Consider the following 20,527-nt stretch of genomic DNA (forward strand, 5'->3'; position numbering starts at 1 on the left):
ACGTTATATGCATATACTCCTGTTGGGAATTCTATTGCAAACACATTGATACCAAAATGAAAGACCTAGAATGAGAATTGAGGTGACCAAAGTGAAAAGAGCGTACACATTTTATTGCTCTTGTGCACTCCCGGGTAACTCGCTCTCACTTTCTCTGTTTGTTGCGGGTGGTAAGCCGGGCTTTTGGAGTTTATATGCATAGAGAATTCTATTGCGAACACATTGGTACCAAATTGAATATCTTATGACGAGAATTGAGGTGACAAAGTTGGAAAGAGTATACACTTTTCAGAATTACTGCATGCTCCCGTTAAACACTGAAACCCCACCTGGAGTAGTGCGTGTTATTTAGGGAGAAATTTGCATTTTAAATTTGTAGGTAAAGGGGGAAAGTCGTGCCTGAGGTACAACAAAATGGCACCCCCTGACTGCAAATCCACCATTTTGTGTGCGGTGCCTGTTGGCCGGTGATTGGCTGGCTGAGGTCACATGACTTGATTGACCAATCAAAGCCCGCCCCTGGGTCTGTGACGTCACCGGGAGACCTGGGCCGCCGCCTGCAGAGCGCCAGGCGCTCAAGAGATACGTGGTGCTTCGTTGAAAGCGGACGTGCGCTGGTTAAGCTCTCGAGTTCCGAGGTCTAGGAGCCTCATTCAGCGGGTTCCAGCGGTGTAAGGACGCCGAGGACAGTGAGCTAATAGCCGTGGATGAGTAATGAGAGTTACAACGGATAGAGTAGTGAGTGGCTCGCTGTCAGTAGAACTCCAAGATACTCAGAGCTGTTGTGATTGGATCACGCCCACTGGGAACTCAGAAGGAAGACACATCCTGATCCAGGAGTGAGTGGTCACAGTGAAGGAGTGCCTGAGGGAACGTGTACAGTGATGACGGGACGAGCCAACACCCAGGAACTTCACTCAGGGAATGAGTACGGGGATGATGAGAGTCTTCACGATGCTTATGGGCAGGTGACTTATCTGGAACGTCAAGGAACGAGGTGAGGGACGGAGGCACCGGAGTCCAAGCATCTGAGGGCAGGATTGGATAAGGTAGATAATTTTCCCTCCCATATTTCCCTTGATGTCAGGCAAGATAAACCTATTGTTATGTCTAGATATTTACTAGAGTGTTTCTCAGAATCATAGGAGTATATTAGGCTGTGGGACACCACGTGTAGGTCATCTACTGCCTGGTGAAGACAGCAAGTGGCCGACCTGTGGAGGATTGATCAGCTACGCTGATAAAGTCGCCCCCTCCTTCCCAGTGAGGTGCCAATGGTCCATTTAAACTCGATCAGCTGATGCGAATTGCCGGCGGCCACCAGAGGAGCGCTGCTGTCACCATTATTATTTCCCTAAGAATATATTTAGATATCTCATGTGTCTGTAGTTTGCTTTTGAGTAAACTTTATGATTTTATCACTGATTTTGGTGTTACCTCCATCTCATTGAGCGTTGTGAGTAGATGACATATGATTCTACCACACTGGTGCTGGCATCACATTGAAGGAGCCCCTGTGTTGGCAACACGATATTATATTTGAATACTGGTACTGGCATTTCTTAGAAAGTGATCCTGGGTTGGCAATGCGACGTTATATTTTAATTCTAAGGCTGACATTATATAGAAGGAGGTCCTGGGCTGCTGTAGATACATCATATTCGAACCAACAGCGTTGCTGGGGCGCAGAGAGAATTGTCCAGCTGGCGACCAAGAAGTAGAGGTGGAATTGAGGTTATGGCCAGGAGTCCGGCCAAACTTTGCCACGCACCAGGTGGGCAGGCTCGGTGGGGAGTCACATACTGCAGGATTGAGCTTAGCAGTGTGGGCTGGGCCTTCTCTCCCCCCTTGGGTACAAGGTCAGATAATGGTGACCGGTCTTGAGGCATGACTAGGAGAGCTCCCTGGGCGATGCATGATACCCTAGTGGAGGGAGCAGAGACCCACGACGTGAGATTACAGGATCAGTAGCACGATTCCCCGCTGTTTACCGTAACCTCATGTAACAGCACACACTGCAACACTTGGTGAACACGCTGCAACACTTGGTGAACACGCTGCAACACTTGGTGAACACCCTGCAACACTTGGTGAACACCCTGCAACACTTGGTGAACACGCTGCAACACTTGGTGAACACGCTGCAACACTTGGTGAACACGCTGCAACACTTGGTGAACACGCTGCAACACTTGGTGAACACGCTGCAACACTTGGTGAACACGCTGCAACACTTGGTGAACACGCTGCAACACTTGGTGAACACGCTGCAACACTTGGTGAACACGCTGCAACACTTGGTGAACACGCTGCAACACTTGGTGAACACGCTGCAACACTTGGTGAACACGCTGCAACACTTGGTGAACACGCTGCAACACTTGGTGAACACGCTGCAACACTTGGTGAACACGCTGCAACACTTGGTGAACACGCTGCAACACTTGGTGAACACGCTGCAACACTTGGTGAACACGCTGCAACACTTGGTGAACACGCTGCAACACTTGGTGAACACGCTGCAACACTTGGTGAACACGCTGCAACACTTGGTGAACACACTGCAACACTTGGTGAACATACTGCAACACTTGGTGAACATACTGCAACACTTGGTGAACATACAGCAACACTTGGTGAACATACAGCAACACTTGAATACTGCAACACTTGCCACATACAGCAACACTTGGTGAACATACAGCAACACTTGGTGAACATACTGCAACACTTGGCACATACAGCAACACTTGGTGAACATACAGCAACACTTGGCACATACAGCAACACTTGGTGAACATACAGCAACACTTGGTGAACATACTGCAACACTTGGTGCACATACAGCAACACTTGGTGAACATACTGCAACACTTGCCACATACAGCAACACTTGGTGAACATACTGCAACACTTGGTGAACATACAGCAACACTTGGTGAACATACTGCAACACTTGCCACATACAGCAACACTTGGTGAACATACTGCAACACTTGGCACATACAGCAACACTTGGTGAACATACTGCAACACTTGGTGAACATACTGCAACACAACAGCAACACTTGGTGAACATACTGCAACACTTGCCACATACAGCAACACTTGGTGAACATACTGCAACACTTGGCACATACAGCAACACTTGGTGAACATACTGCAACACTTGGTGAACATACTGCAACACTTGGTGAACATACTGCAACACTTGGTGAACATACTGCAACACTTGGCACATACAGCAACACATGGTGAACATACAGCAACACTTGGTGAACATACTGCAACACTTGGTGAACATACAGCAACACTTGCCACATACAGCAACACTTGGTGAACATACTGCAACACTTGGCACATACAGCAACACTTGGTGAACATACAGCAACACTTGGTGAACATACTGCAACACTTGGCACATACAGCTACACTTGGTGAACATACAGCAACACTTGCCACATACAGCAACACTTGGTGAACATACTGCAACACTTGCCACATACAGCAACACTTGGTGAACATACAGCAACACTTGGTGAACATACTGCAACACTTGCCACATACAGCAACACTTGGTGAACATACTGCAACACTTGGCACATACAGCAACACTTGGTGAACATACTGCAACACTTGCCACATACAGCAACACTTGGTGAACATACTGCAACACTTGGCACATACAGCAACACTTGGTGAACATACTGCAACACTTGCCACATACAGCAACACTTGGTGAACATACTGCAACACTTGCCACATACAGCAACACTTGGTGAACATACTTCAACACTTGCCACATACAGCAACACTTGAACACTGCAACACTTGCCACATACAGCAACACTTGGTGAACATACTGCAACACTTGCCACATACAGCAACACTTGAACACTGCAACACTTGCCACATACAGCAACACTTGAACACTGCAACACTTGCCACATACAGCAACACTTGGTGAACATACTGCAACACTTGCCACATACAGCAACACTTGAACACTGCAACACTTGCCACATACAGCAACACTTGAACACTGCAACACTTGCCACATACAGCAACACTTGAACACTGCAACACTTGCCACATACAGCAACACTTGGTGAACATACAGCAACACTTGAACACTGCAACACTTGCCACATACAGCAATACTTGAACACTGCAACACTTGCCACATACAGCAACACTTGAACACTGCAACACTTGCCACATACAGCAATACTTGAACACTGCAACACTTGCCACATACAGCAACACTTGAACACTGCAACACTTGCCACATACAGCAACACTTGAACACTGCAACACTTGGTGAACATACAGCAACACTTGGTGAACATACAGCAACACTTGGTGAACATACAGCAACACTTGAACACTGCAACACTTGCCACATACAGCAACACTTGGTGAACATACAGCAACACTTGGTGAACATACAGCAATACTTGAATACTGCAACACTTGCCACATACAGCAACACTTGGAGAACATACTTCAACACTTGCCACATACAGCAACACTTGAACACTTGCCACATACAGCAACACTTGAACACTTGCCACATACAGCAACACTTGGAGAACATACAGCAACACTTGCCACATACAGCAACACTTGAATACTGCAACACTTGCCACATACAGCAACACTTGGAGAACATACTTCAACACTTGCCACATACAGCAACACTTGGTGAACATACAGCAACACTTGGTGAACATACAGCAACACTTGGTGAACATACAGCAACACTTGGAGAACATACTGCAACACTTGCCACATACAGCAACACTTGAACACTGCAACACTTGCCACATACCTGTTTAAGTTGTTTCTTCTGTTTGGCAATGTTGGGGAACTCATCCTTAATAAGGTGTGAGAGGGGCCCCAAAATCTGCTTGTCCAATAAATCTTCATATTCCACCACGTCCATACCCATTGCCTGCTGCACCTCCACCACCCTCGCCACCACATTCCTGAAGCAAAAAATTACTACCTATGTAAAACCTATTAACAAGATCTTCTTCCCTAGTATCTTAACACTTTCGCGCTTTAGATTAGAGATAACTCGTCGCCGTTTTTTCTTACGATTCCGCATAACAGCCTACTTTTCTCGTCCATCGAAAAAATATTTCTATAAATTCCATGTTTTAACCGAAATGGATGGGGATACTTTTGTTTTGTAGAGAATTTATTTGCGAATTTTTTGGTACCAGAATGAATATTATATCACATAAACTTCTATGAGTAAAAAAAAAAATACACAAAGTATGTTTGGGGGTGTGGCGAGCGTGTGGCAGTGGGTTCCCTTAAGCCGTTGATATATCCAACACGTGGGAAATATTTGTATGTGTTATGTATATGTCTGTGTAGGGAATTTTACTGCGATCACTGTCATACAAATTATAAAATGTTTCAACAAGTATAAACATGACAAACATCAAACGAACGAAAACAATGCGTTCGTTTCTGCCGCGAACGCATACTGAGCGACGTGGTTCTATATTTGGCGCTTCTCTTACACATGCTTTGTACAAATGTTATACAGTTCATCTTATAGAAAATTTTATTGCGAACACATTGGTATAAAAAAGAAATACGTACATAGAAAAGTAGGGTCAGAAAACGTATAAACTTTCCAAGCATGATTTCCCCCCTGTGTTTTCGCCAGTGCGCTCGCGGCTAACTACTCTCCACTTCACACACTCTTGCGGGTGGGCAATTACCTATATTAAACATTCATATGCATATGTCCGTGTAGAGAATTTTATTGCGATTCCAATGATACCAAAATTAGCGATGTAGGACAACTGTAGGCTTCGCAACCATTAAGAGAGTGGAAACATTTTGTTGCTGTTTGGCGCTCTCGGCGAGTGATCTGCATAGTTTTTTATTTGGTGTTGATACTCCTTATGCTTGGGCGGCATTTTATAGGTATGCTCTTATAGACAATTTCATTGCGAACACAGTGATACCAAATTTAAATACGTGCGCCTTCAATTATTGTCAGGACAGTCAAAAGAGTGTACACTTTTTCGGTCTTACCGCGTAGGCGCGCGAAGTGCCAAAAGCATCTGGGGTATCGTTTTTTTTTGAGCGCCGAGAGCGCGAAAGTGTTAACATCAGCAAACATGTTCATATAATTCTGTATTCCTTCTGATAGATCGTTTATGTAGAGGATGAACATTATTGGTGAAGGAACTGAACCCCGTGGTACTCCCCTGGTAACATTTATTCACTCTGATACATTCTCTCTATTACTGTCTTCTTTGTTCCATCAGTTAGAACAAAAATCAACCAAGTTAGAAGTCTCCATTTCATTTCTCCAGTATTTTACAGTTTCAAGTTCAACCTCTTATGTGGGACTCTTCCAAAGCCTTTTCCAGAACAAATACAATTAACCCAACCATCTCTTTCCTGTAAGATCTCAGTTGCTCTATCATAGAAACTAGGTAGATTTGTTACACAGGATCTTCCTCATCATTCCTCTCTAGGTGTTCTACCCCATTTGGTTTCAATTATTTTTTGTAATATTTTAACTACTACACTTATCAGTGATATAGGTCTATAATCAAGAGTGTCTTCGATGCTGCCACTATTGTAGACAGGAAATATCTTAGCCCTTTTCTATATACCTGCTAGGACTCCTGTACACAGATGACTGAAAAACCAAATGAAGTGGAATGCTGAGCTGTAGTGTAGTTACAGGATGAGAGCTATGTTTGTGGTGTCCAGAGTTTCCAGTACTCTTTGTTATATAAAGCTTTGAAACTACAATACTGACGGATTTGTCCACTACAACCCAAGTCAGACGCATAAAACCAGCATTGAATGTAATGAAACACCATTTTCTGGGCGAGACCCGCAGGCTTCCCAGAGCTATCCAGGATGATATGATTATCTCCAGACTTTGGCATCAGTCTGTGTGGATGGAGTTCTAGACCTACTGGGACCAAGGGCCAGAACCTGGCCCCCCCTCAGAGAGGCACGAGGAGTAATGGCCTATAGAAATGCACATGTGATTTGGAGCATTCTATGTCTGCCATCGACCGGGCCAGGCACCCAGAAACATAAGCAAGCGCCTCAAAACAAACCCGTATTCTGTTAAAACGACGAAAATAGACAAGTGGACAGAACTCCCCAAATGAAAACGAGCATGACGTTACACGAGCCATGCCACATGTCTGTGCAGCTCCCCCTCTCCTCTCCAGGAGGGGGAAAGGGGGAGCCCCAGACCCACTGCTCCAGTGATCCAACCACCATTTCTTAGGATAGATGTAAAAAAAATGTGAAAACTGCCGACCAGGGGGAGGAGGGGGTTGTTAGGGAGCCTCTGGGTCTCGCCCATAAAATGGCGTTTCATTTCATTCAATGCTGGTTTTCTGGGGGAGCCCCTTCGGCTTCCCAGAGCTACCTAATCAAAGATAAGGAAAAAAGGGATGCACCCGGGAGGCAGACACCACGCACCCTAAGCATGAAACAACACAACCGGCAACACCGAAGGACCCTGTGGACGACTCGGAAACCCCAAACCCCGAAACTGGGAAGAAGAGAACCCGGGCAACCCAACGCGCATCCACGACCACAGAGGCTGAGACATGCAGGCAACAGCACAGAGCTGCAACCGGACAACACAGGATGCACCCCGGGCCCGACCAACTAAGCATGAACAACCCAAGAACCCCTCCAGAATGCAGACTACGCCACAAAAGGAGACCGAACAACCAACCACCTCGAACAAAACAGAAAAACGCCAGCACTGGAGGAGAGCAAGAAGCTCCCCGACCCGACCTCCAGTGGCCAATGCCAACAGGAAAAGAACTATGGAAATACAACTCGAACCGAAGGGGGCCACAGCAAAACGAGAAGACAAATACGAGAGCATTCTGTCCAAGAACCTGGACAGTGCAGGCAGTGCATGAGTAGGCCGGAGGTAAAACAACGCCCGAGACAGTTTGCAAAACTGCGCAAAAAGAACATTGATTCTGAAAGCAAGCAGCAGCGGCTCCGGCAGCACCACACGAGACGAGGCAACAGAATTTGGCATCAGATGACGGTCCTGAAACAGCCACAAGAGAGAGGACAAAACAACCTTAACCAAAAGCGAAGTACAACGACGGAGAGACAAAAAGAACCTGAAAGCCCGCCAGAAAACTTCACACAGTCGCCGAGACAGAGCCCGCAGGTGGGACAACATCAAAGAAGCCATCTGAACACCAAAGAGACAGTGATAGACTCTAGTAAAAAAATTCCAGATGCGAAGACTCGAGGAGAAGAGCGAACCAGTCTCGTAACAGACCAGGCCGATCTGCTGAAAGAGGCGGAGACGCGGGAAAATCTCCAGGTTCGGACACCGAGCAAGCAGCGCCTGAAACCAAAGCTGGGCCAGCCGCCAAGGTGCCAGAAGGACCATTCTCCCCTGGTAAGTCTCCAAGTGAGCCAGGACCTGGAGCAACAGCTGAACCGGGGGGAAGAGGTATAGGAACTCCCACCTCGACTAGTCCTGTTGAAAGGCATCGACCCCGACGGCCTCGCAGTTGGGAAAGGGCACCACATATACCGGAAGACACCTCGACCACGCCAATGCGAAGAGCGCCCTCCGGGCGCCCGAACGTCTGGCAGAGGCAACGAAACGAGTCGGCATCGACCATCCATTCCATGGACAGGGGAATGAACAGGGACCGGCTGTCCGCAAGGACGCAGGACACCCCCCAGACGTGAATGGCCATGAGAGCCAAACCCCTAAGAACTCGGCAGACAAGTCACCCAAAGCGACCAGCCCCAAATAGCCAAGGACCGCATGGAACCCCCCCCCTGGTTCAAGCAATGAACCATCGGGGAAAAATCCGAATGGAGCCGGATCGTCGATCAGTGGGCGACCCGAACCTTCCGAAGCGCAAACTACACCACCACAAACTCCCGCACCGTAATGTGGCAGGCCCAACGGCCTGGACGGACCCCACCGCCCCTGGCCGGCCTGGTGAGCACTTGTCACAAAGCCCCAGCCAAGAGACAATGCGTCCGTGTACACATTGAGCGAGGGCTCGTGTAGGCGCCAGGGCACTGAACCCCAAAAAACCTAAAGAGGAAGCAGGCGACACAGCAGCCGGCGCAAGGCCCCCGGGGGTCGAACCCGGGAGCCCCAGAAACCAGCACATGCACGGCCGCAGCCGAAGTTGAGACTCCGGAGGGAAAGACAAGGAAGCGGCCCGAGAGTCCCACACAAGACCCAGCCAGGGTTGAACCTGGGAGGGTGTAGCACCGTAAGGTGTTTGGTTTAGTTTTATTTAATATATACATAGAGATACATGAGTCAGAGACAAGGATCTGAGAGGCGCCAGTTTGTTGGCCTGAAACTCACACACCTAAGCGTTAATGACCCCAAGTGACCTGAGGTCAAATCATGCAAATTTCACCTTGCTTCTGCTGATCTCATAATTGGCCTTCAAACATGCCGACGTTTAAGGAGTGGTTTCGTAGAGAGCCTCGGGCTATCTACTTGTGGGCGGAGTTAGCTACTAGGTTCCCCAATATATACTCAGAGAGCAGAGCATAGAAAAGCAATAGGAAACCAGCCAGCAGAGCAGAGCAGAGGCCAGCCGTCGAGATAGGCTGTCGCCGGACGGGGGGGTGACGCTGCCTGACAACTGCAGACTCCCCCCCCCCCCTCCCTCTCTATTCAGCTATAGGCAGACACTTGGTGAGTTGAACATTAAGGTGACTTGGTCGTGTTTACAAGGGTTGTGTGAGGATCAGGGACAGTCAAATTGTAGGGTTCTCGAATTCTTGGATGATGACTCACTTTGCATATTAAACTTGAACATTTGAATTGCTTAAATTATGATACTTATGTGAAATATAATTGATGAATTTATTATTTAAATTGTCTTTAACTTTGTTCCCTAGAGTTTTTAAGTTGAGGTGAGAAAGCCTCTGCTGTTACTGGGTTCAGGATTTTGATGAGTACATGATACAGATGGAACAGACTAATAATGACCTCGTGTTAACATCTTTGAGAATTTGGTGATACAGACAAGTTCCATTCCTTGTCTTGTATGTAATGGTCTAGAATGGATGTAGGCAGCATTTCTTCTTCTACTATCTACTCTTCTACTATCTATTTTTCTACTTCTACCTCTCTACTCCTCTCCCTCCACCCCTCTCCATCCTCTCCCTTTCAGTTGACGACCCTCCTCGCTCCTCCCACCTCTCTACCTCTCTCACCCCAAACCCTCACTAATTACTTCATTATTCATCTCTTTCCTTTCGTTTCTCTTATACGGTTGTGGCAGCGAAATGTGTGTTCTAGAGTTCTCTCTAGGGTTTTCGGGTAGCTGATCAAGTTACGGCGCCTTGTAGTCCCTGCACTTAGGTAGTCAAATACCTAGGTTACAAGGTGTTGAACGAGAGAGGTTGCAGTAGGAACTCTGGGAGTGCTCTAGAATAGTTAACTGAGGACGGGATAACGGACTAGAGAGAGCTGTTTCCCCCGGCCTCGTTAGTTAACTGGGGGGGTGGAATAATGGACAAGAGAGAGCCATTCCCCCCACCCCCCGTTACAAGGGAACCAGATTGGACTTCCTCCAGTCCACCAGGAACCCGAACCCGGTTAGCTGGAAAAGAACCAAACTTGACTTGAGTCTGCAAACAGGAAGGGACAAAAAGGAAAAGACAATCTTACTAAGAGCTAGGGCCCAAGCGGATTTCAAGGAGGAAGCGAGCACAACCTGCTGGCATGAAAGACGCGCAGCGAAAAACCGAGACGGCGCAAACAGCTTCAGAAGCTCAGATGCCGCACAAGCAGTCGAGACCAAAGCACCAGACCCGGGAATGCCACTAAGCACCTCAACATCCTCCGTGAGCCAGTCCGAGGACAGCTCCAGGAGGGAAATGAAAACATTTCTCTCTTTTTTACTGCTTATGCATGTTTCTTTTTTTTGTCTCCTTGTACTTTTCTAGTCCTGTATTAACCACCTCTATTTAAGTTGTCAATGAAGTTTCACTTGGCATATACTTACCTAACTCCCCATTTGATCTGGCCTGCAGGGTTACTCTGAATTGTTGTCTGTGAGTACAGTACAGAATTTTTAAAATTGATTTTCACTTATCACCTTCAAGTAGATAAGTGTATTTGTGCAGTGCTCTGCATACAAGGTGTGTAAATACCCATTGAATAATGACATATGAAAATTTAGTATATGTACCTCAATTAAGACAAAATCTGTAGTGCCACACAACATTGAGAAAACCAAAAAACAAATCAACTTTGTGTGTGATCATACCTGAGTAGGTCCTGGTGGTCGGGGTTCTCCACCGGAGGAAGGCAGTTGAGTGCTTCTTTGAGTGCCTCGGCTGCTTGATACTCTGGCACTTTTCTCTGCAATAGACTCTATATTATAACAAGATATCGTTGACTCTCTTACAATGTGCAGCAACTACAGTTTGGGAAATAACCTTCATGAGTACTCAATGAAATCATTAGACTGATATATGTATGAGAAAATATTGAAGATGTACAACGAGATCGAAGCAGTCAGTAGTGCATGCACCTGAGGAGTTCAGAGTTGAGGAATGCATGTTTGATCCCATCATATGGCTTCAATGTTTTCTTAGCCCCTATAAATACATCTGATTTATAATGGAAAATGGAGAAACTCATGTAAATTAACCCATACTCTTGATCACTAGCTTACTGCAAGTCCAAATGAGCCTTAAGAAATATGGTTAACTTCTTAGTGAACCCAACCACTTGGATTGGTCGGTACTGAAAGCCTCGCTTCTTGCAGGTCGGTATTCAATCCCCCAAACATCCAAATGACTGGGCACCGTTGCTTCACTGTCCCGTCCCAGGTCATTGTCCTCAAATCCTTTCCAAGTGATATTGGCTTAGCACTTTCCCCTGATAATTATCTTAGTTAGAAAGAACAATTGTCAGGGAAGGTCAACAAAACCATAACAAAAGTGCATGGTCTTCTCACCATATGAAAATTATCTTCAATACAGCCATCAATTGCTATTCGAGAATTTGGTAGCATGAAATTCACTTTCCGTGATTTGAATGTTTAACACAAACTTCACGAAATACAGAGAGTGGTTTGCTTAGTATGAATTAGCCATGGTATTTTGTATCTTTTTCAATACCATTTGGATTACATTCTTGCAGCAGGACAATGTCTGTTACATCCAAAAATACACAAGGAAATAAATGGAACACTTATTTGTATCTACATCACTGATGAGAGCACAAATCTACTTTATAGAATATATTTGTGACTGTACACGGTACTGGTGTGTGCAAGTAGTGCGTGTCAGGAAAGTGGTGTGATAATTTAATAATGATCTTCAAAAGTGTTTTATAGAGGAAGTGGTAGGCAAATATGAATTTTAAGGTCTTTGAAATGCATCCTTATTGTTCTTATACAGTATAAACAATGTACTTTCCACTAACTCTTTTATGACTAACATTTCCTGAAAATGTTGTTTGAGCATAACAAAGTACAACTTATTAAACTTGCCTCTTCCTCATTCAAGTACAACTACATAGGAAATGAGAGGAGTAAACTCAAACTCATATGGTCCAGGATGAACCAAAACGTCATCGTCGTCGTCTTCAATTTCTAGTGTGAGGTTTGGTCAACAAACTCTTAAGCCTCCTCAAGTTCTAGTTCTTAGCTGCTACATATTGCTCTATTCCACAATCCAAGCCTTCTTATTCTCCATATATAACTCCTGTATTTGTTGGCATATAAGATGTGCCTGCACTTAACCACTGGACTGCGCCAACCGAGAAAACTCTGATTTTTTCGTACCCATTCAAAATGTGTGCACGATTGGTTGTGTACAAAATGGACTCTTAGGACCTCCAGTGAGAGGCAGCCATCTTGGAAAAAATTCCCAGAATGCCCTAGGGCCGACGTGGTGTTGAAAGATCGCGCACTGTCGGTGAAATTCAAACCTTATTGTTTGATGAACATAAGGGTCATGATATTGGTGAAGCTAGGCGGAATAAGGACCTAACACAAAAGTCGGATGCAAGTGATACAGCACCTATGAGGACGATACAGCGAGCGTATCCAGTTGTAGCACCGAGCGCCACCCTTGCCCATCCTATGCCATCTCCATTCTATAAAGATGATACATAGATGAATCATTTTCTGCGTTCAGTGATGATGCATCTGATACAAGTAGCATAGATGAACAGTGTTAGCGGCTTCCATGGTGGTGTTTTCCATAGATATTTTCAAGAATAGCTCAATCTCTTCCAGATTGACTGACACTCTTTGAGGCTAGCTGAATCTCTTCCAGAATGCCTGAATCTGTTTTAGATTGACGCACACTCTTCGAGGGTGGCCGAGTCTCTTCCTGTGTGGGACCTTATAAAGTGATCTTTTCAAGACTACCTTACAAACTGATCTTTTCTTATAATCTTTTCAATGTTACCTCATGATTTACAAGCTTGGCTACATACCACCTATAAGTACTAAAGCCAAGGGTGTACGTGAGTGTGTTATTTGCAAGCACACAGAACGAAGAAACAAGAAGCAAAAATCTATCTGTACCTGGTACAACACGAGCGAAGTCGCTGCTGTGTACCATGGTCTACTTCATTGATTATTACTCACTTCCGAAAAACTGAGTGTGTAATACAGTGTGTTACTGTGTAAATAGTGTGTGAAACTGTACATATTGTAATTTTAGTGAATTTTTAACAATGTAATATTGTGACAATAACATTTATTGTGGACACATTACTGACACATGTATCACAGTTCCATGGAACATTATAAACGTTCCTACTGTATACATATTGTAAAGGATACAAATATGCATCATATACGATAAAAAAATAAAAAATAAAACTGCATTGGAAATACATAGAACAAATAATTGAAAATATATTTGTGGCAACACGCGGTGCTTGAATGGCCTGCGCGACCAGTGTCTGGGAGCTTCATGCACGGGTGGCCAGCCCCTGATGACGTCACTGTGTACCTTGTCCACGTCCCCTACAGCCAAAGTAAGTGGAATTTGGTATTTATTTTAAATAGACATGTTCAAGGAAGGGAATTTATAATTTTACAAAAGAAAAAAAAAATTTTGAGAACACTTGATTTCATATGCACGGGAGGAATTTCACAATAAACTCGGCACATCACAGTGGTTAAAACCCACCCCTATTTTACAAGAGATATTTTGAGGATTTTTTTTTTTTTTTTTTTACAATACTTTTATCAAAAGTGATTTCAATGCAAAACTACCTTATTAACACCTTCCTTCATGTATGCTACGACATCAAGCCTAAACTTTGTTATAACAAAGTGTCCTATCTGCTAGCAAATATATTAAGTGTGTTCCCATGTCCAAGCTATTTATAATGATTTGGGATAACTGTCTTATCCTATGCCTGCACTTGTCCGAGTATGGTTTCTGTGTCATTCAATACTCTTACAGCACATACTGGTTTCAAAGTGAAAATAAGCCGAGTCTGCTTCACATACAAGCCTGGCCCGGGGATAGGCTTGATGGTTGTGGTAGTGCTGGGAACGGTGGTGGTGGTGGTGGTTGTGGTAGTGCTGGGAACGGTGGTGGTGGTGGTTGTGGTAGTGCTGGGAACGGTGGTGGTGGTGGTTGTGGTAGTGCTGGGAACGGTGGTGGTGGTGGTTGTGGTAGTGCTGGGAACGGTGGTGGTGGTGGTTGTGGTAGTGCTGGGAACGGTGGTGGTGGTGGTTGTGGTAGTGTTGGGAACGGTGGTGGTGGTGGTTGTGGTAGTGTTGGGAACGGTGGTGGTGGTGGTTGTGGTAGTGTTGGGAACGGTGGTGGTGGTGGTTGTGGTAGTGTTGGGAACGGTGGTGGTGGTGGTTGTGGTAGTGTTGGGAATGGTGGTGGTGGTGGTTGTGGTAGTGTTGGGAATGGTGGTGGTGGTGGTTGTGGTAGTGTTGGGAATGGTGGTGGTGGTGGTTGTGGTAGTGTTGGGAATGGTGGTGGTGGTGGTTGTGGTAGTGTTGGGAATGGTGGTGGTGGTGGTTGTGGTAGTGTTGGGAATGGTGGTGGTGGTGGTTGTGGTAGTATTTGGGAATGGTGGTGGTGGTGGTTGTGGTAGTATTTGGGAATGGTGGTGGTTGTGGTAGTATTTGGGAATGGTGGTGGTTGTGGTAGTATTTGTTAATGGTGGTGGTTGTGGTAGTATTTGGGAATGGTGGTGGTTGTGGTAGTATTTGGGAATGGTGGTGGTTGTGGTAGTGTTGGGAATGGTGGTGGTTGTGGTAGTGTTGGGAATGGTGGTGGTTGTGGTAGTATTTGTTGGGAATGGTGGTGGTTGTGGTAGTATTTGTTGGGAATGGTGGTGGTTGTGGTAGTATTTGTTGGGAATGGTGGTGGTTGTGGTAGTGGTGGTAATCATTGTAGTGGGAATGATGGTGTCCAAGGTAGTCTTGGAACTGGTGGTAGCTGTAAGAGTGGTGGTGGTTGTGGTAGTGGTGGGAACAGTGGTAGTTGTGGTAGTGGTGGGAACAGTGGTGGTTGTGATAGACAAGTGGCTTGGGAGGAGGGCTGGCATGACCAATAAGATAACTGTGTTTACATTTTGCATATAATGGTGTGACTTGATGGTGGGGATGCCGATTACTGTATATATATAGCTTTTAATATACAGTATATAGCCTTTTAATATTTATCAATCTTGTTAGAACCTAAATATAATTATTTATACATTTAATAAGTAAAATGTATGGAAGTTTAGAAGCAAGTACAGTATTGGAATTTGATTTAGAGATAATGAACACATGTTCACAGGTATTCCAGTCATGCATCTTTAAACAATTTGAAGCTTTAAAACTATTGAGGGTATAATGATGAACATCTCTGTAATATGGTATACAGTACTGTAGTTCCAAGAGACATATTACAGTTATATATAAATATCTCAAAATTCTTGCAAAATATTTAAAAAAATTAATTAATACTGTATGTGTAGATTCAGCCCGTCCTCCTAAGGTTTTCCTACGTCAAGAAAACGGTCAATTTAAAATGACCTCTGCTAACCTACCAGAGGACTCTTAACAGAAAATGGGACAGTACGTCACTTTCGCCATCCGCTTCCATTTTCTAGTACACTATAACAATATTTGGCCTTGTGTAACTCAAACGTTCTTTATAGGAGGAGAGGTTGGTAGATTTTAGGTCTGAATAGAATACTTTACAATGTGTATATTTCATGTTTTCTGAATCTTCACAAATTAAGCGTTCACTATATAGATAGTTCAAGACAAAGTAGCACAATTGACTACTTCTTAGGAAATTAGTTTCACATTGTCAGGGCCAGAAAAACTGTACCGTACTTGGGCTTATCAAGGTCCCCTCTAGACAAAATGAAATTTGTTTCATTTTGAATAAATAACATATGTATGTGTTGGGAGGTTTATTAATTCCTGTTGCTGGATACAAGTTTATCGTGGTCCCCTCTAGGCCAGCCACTGACCTTACCCAGGATACAACCCAGAACAGTTGCCCAACTCCCAGGTACCCATTCACATGAACAGGGACGTTAGGTGAAAGGAAACGTGCCCAACCATCTATCCTACCCAGAGATTTAATCCAGCTTTCTTGACTATTAGTCAATAGTGCCACACCATCCTGTTAATTACGATATCATTACTTCATCCTCAAAACCATATGAAAGCAAGTGAGCATACAAGGCATAAGATATAATATTCTTATCGTAGCCCTGTAGCCTCTCTCTGGCCATCTTACATACAATACACTAATCTTGAGGATAAATGTAGAAGGTTTTCATGGAAATTCAGTAGCACACTGGCCTATGTCCTTAACTCACAATCGAGGGGCCTAGTTCAAAACCTGGGCAGGACAGAACAGTTGGGCACATTTTCTTTTTCCTGATGTCTCTGTTGACCTAACAGTATATGGGGTACCTTGGAGTTAGGCAACTGTTCTGGGCTGTATCCTGGGTAAGGTCAGTAGTTGGCCCTAGAGGAGACCACGATAAACTTGTACCCAGCAAAAGGAATTAATAAATCTCCCAACACATACATATGCTATATATTCAAAATGAAACAAATTTCACATATTAACCAACAGACATACATGAAACTGAACTGAATTTATTCAGGAAGAGAGAACCAGATGAGTTGGTTACAACAAGGGACATACAGGCAGACAATGTAGTCACCGCCATAATTCAACGCACCAAGAAGAAAGCAAAAAGAGCAGAGGAAGTAATTATGTTGATTCACTGCACATGCAGTGAAGCAAGTAGTTGTGGAGTTGATGTGACCCACTGAGTTGCTTGAGTAAATAATACAGTGCTTCTATGCAATACTAGTGTGATATTTCTAAATATCTTATTCATTAGATTATACAGTACATTTGTTCAAGTAAGGTTCATTATTATGATGATTTGTAACCCCCTTCTGATACCTTTGATTTGTGTTATTTCAGATATTATGTAGGGAACCGTGTACCATGCAAATTGACTATGGGCTTTCACACGATCTTGAGGAAATATCGGAGATCCCTTCAAGTCACTCTTCGCCATATTTCTTGTTGTTATGATGCATGCACCTTTACTAACCAACTTCTTCTCGTCGGCTGTGGAGTGCGTGTGAAGACATTTCTCCAGGGACCTTGTGTAAGCTTCACACAATAACCGTAGCTCCTCCACCTGCTCCTCTGCAGTCCGAAGCTCACCCACTACATCCGTCCGATCACTCCTGAAATGTTACTCTCACTCAGTAAATGTATTCCTGGAGAAAGAGAGGCCAGGATTCACCAACCATTAACATGTCCAATTGTGAGACCTGTACATCTTTTCTGTATCATGGCCTCTTTGTTTACATTTATTAGAACATTTTATGAGCTCCAAAGCACTACTAAGTCATCCATAGCATTTATAAACTTGGATCAAGAATGATCAGCACTTCAACGCTCATCAACTGTTTAATGAATACAAACTAAGATTCACAGGTTTCATAAGTGGACAAGTCAATGCTTCATGAATCCTGAACAAAACAAAACAGCTAAATAGTTTATGCTGACCTTTATCTGTAACTATTAAGAATCTTTTCCTGATATTATCCAATATCTCTAAATGTTGGTAAGTGAGTAAATATTTTACATGTTTGTACATAATTATAAATGATATCATTAAAGAGAGTGGAGAAAGGATGACATTTGCCTCAGCAAGCACATCAAATAGGTAGTAAGAAACAGGACAGAGCAAGACAAAACATTTGGAAAAAAACAGTAATGCTGTAAATAATAGGAAAACTGTAATCATTTTTGACTACTTGGACTAGTTGGTATTGCGACATCATCACTTCCTGTAGAGTCAGTAGACAATCTTTAATACCTGGTTGATACCTGGTTGATGGGGTTCTGGGAGTTCTTCTACTCCCCAAGCCCGACCCGAGGCCAGGCTTGACTTGTGAGAGTTTGGTCCACCAGGCTCTTGCTTGTAGCGACCCGTAGGCCCACATACCCACCACAGCCCGGTTGGTCCGGCACTCCTTGAAGGAAACTATCTAGTTTCCTCTTGAAGATGTCCACTGTTGTTCCCGGCAATATTTCTTATGCTTGCTGGGAGGGTGTTGAACAACCATGGACCTCAGATGTTTATACTGTTCTCTCTAATTGTGCCTGTGGCACCCCTGCTCTTCACTGGTTCTATTCTGCATTTTCTTCCATATTGTTTACTCCAGTATGTTGTTTTTTACTGTGCAGATTTGGGACCTGGCCCTCCAGTATTTTCCATGTGTATATTATTCGATATCTCTCCCGTCGTCTTTCTAGTGAGTTCATTCGGAGAGCTTTGAGATGATCCCAAAGAGACTGGATAAATTCCTTCACTCCTTCCTCATATTGCAGCTTAAAGTCCAGTTTAATATCCTTTCCAAGTGCTTAGTCATATTGGCTTCATACAGGTCTGCATTTGATTGCCAATAATCCAAATGGATAGACAATGTTTCTACACTCCATCCTGCAAGTGTTATACAGTATAGTCTCTAGCAGGTTCAGCTTTCAATTTCTGAAGGTCCAAGGGGTTGGGCACCATTCCCTCATTTTGTCCTCGTATCCCAGTTGTTCCTCCTCCTCCTCCTCCTCCTCTCCCACTCCAAGTGCTTAGTCAAACCAGCTTCTTGCTGCATTAACATTACCTTCTTTATGGTCCTAGTGGTTGGGCAAATTTCCTACACTCAGTCCCCATATCCCTTCCAAGTGCTATATACAGTAGTCAAAGGATTCTAGTATAGTTGAAGTTCAATTCCTGATGGTCCAAGAGATTGGGCACCATTCCGTTACTCCTTCGCTTCTTTACTGTTTTACCCGCTTCTAATTCTGTCCTCCCATACCTTTCAAGTACTATTTAGTCATGGGGTTAAGTGTTTTATTCTGGTAATTATCTTACCTTTATTGACAACAAGAAGTGGTTCCCAGGATACTCTGTCTCTCCCTCAACTACCCATTCCATCCCCTTTCTTTCCCACTTTCCCCACATCCCCCACCTTCCCTCCCTCCTCACACTTTCCTGCCCTTCCCCTTTTCTCCCCCTCTTGACTCCAATCTCCTCCATTTACCCCCTTCTCCCCACCCTATGTCTCTCCTTCATCCCCATCTTCCCCATCTGGCCTCCAACCTCCAATACACACACACATTTCCATTCATATACATAAGTGCATACATACCACGGTAATGTTCATTGTCTACATAAACGATCTACCAGATGGAATACAGAATTATATGAACATGTTTGCTGATGATGCTAAGATAATAGGGAAGATAGGACACCTAGAAGATTGTCATGCCCTTCAAGATGACCTGGACAAAATAAGTATATGGAGCAACACTTGGCAAATGGAATTTAATGTGAATAAATGCCATGTTATGGAATGTGGAATAGGAGAACATAGACCCCACACAACCTATATATTATGTGAGAAATCTTCAAAGAATTCTGACAAAGAAAGGGATCTAGGGGTTGTTCTAGATAGAAAACTATCACCTGAGAACCACATTAAGAACATTGTGCAAGGAGCCTATGCTTCACTTTCTAACTTCAGAATTGCTTTTAAATACATGGATGGCGATATACTAAAAAAATTGTTCACGACTTTTGTTAGACCAAAGCTGGAATATGCAGCGGTTGTGTGGTGCCCATATCTTAAGAATCACATAAACAAACTGGAAAAGGTCCAAAGACATGCCACCAAGTGGCTTCCAGAACTGAAGGACAAGAGCTACGAGGAGAGGTTAAAGGCATTCAATATGCAAAAACTAGAAGATAGAAGAAACAGAGGCGATATGATCACTACGTACAAAATAGTAACAGGAATCAAAAAAATTGATAGGGAAGAATTCCTGAGACCCGGAACTTTAACCACTGCACTGCGCAAAGCGCCTTTAGGCGCTCAGAGAGTTGTGCATTTTGTTTTTTAATTTGGCTATATTTTAATGTTTTTTAATGTTTTCATTACTATTTGTGTTTTGAAATGTAAATAGTTGA

General features: G+C 44.1%; 1 protein-coding gene across 4 annotated transcripts in view; it reads right to left on the reverse strand.

Moving 5' to 3' along the window:
* The window catches only part of LOC123754680 (SH3 domain-binding protein 1), a 151,481-nt gene that overhangs the window by 96,489 nt on the left and 34,465 nt on the right, over positions 1-20,527 (reverse strand). For 2 of the 4 annotated variants that reach the window (XM_069326246.1, XM_069326247.1), the window contains exons 2-4: positions 17,600-17,738; positions 11,295-11,389; positions 4,832-4,988 (exon numbers count right to left, since the gene is read on the reverse strand). In XM_069326246.1, the coding sequence (XP_069182347.1) occupies positions 4,832-4,988; positions 11,295-11,389; positions 17,600-17,738 (391 nt within the window). Of the gene's footprint in view, positions 1-4,831; positions 4,989-11,294; positions 11,390-17,445; positions 17,739-20,527 lie in introns of all 4 variants that reach the window. The other 2 variants (XM_069326248.1, XM_069326249.1) reach the window with 2 other exon arrangements.

This window comes from Procambarus clarkii, chromosome 18 (genome assembly GCF_040958095.1).
Source record: "Procambarus clarkii isolate CNS0578487 chromosome 18, FALCON_Pclarkii_2.0, whole genome shotgun sequence".
In the NCBI taxonomy this organism is placed as follows: Eukaryota; Metazoa; Arthropoda; class Malacostraca; order Decapoda; family Cambaridae; genus Procambarus; species Procambarus clarkii.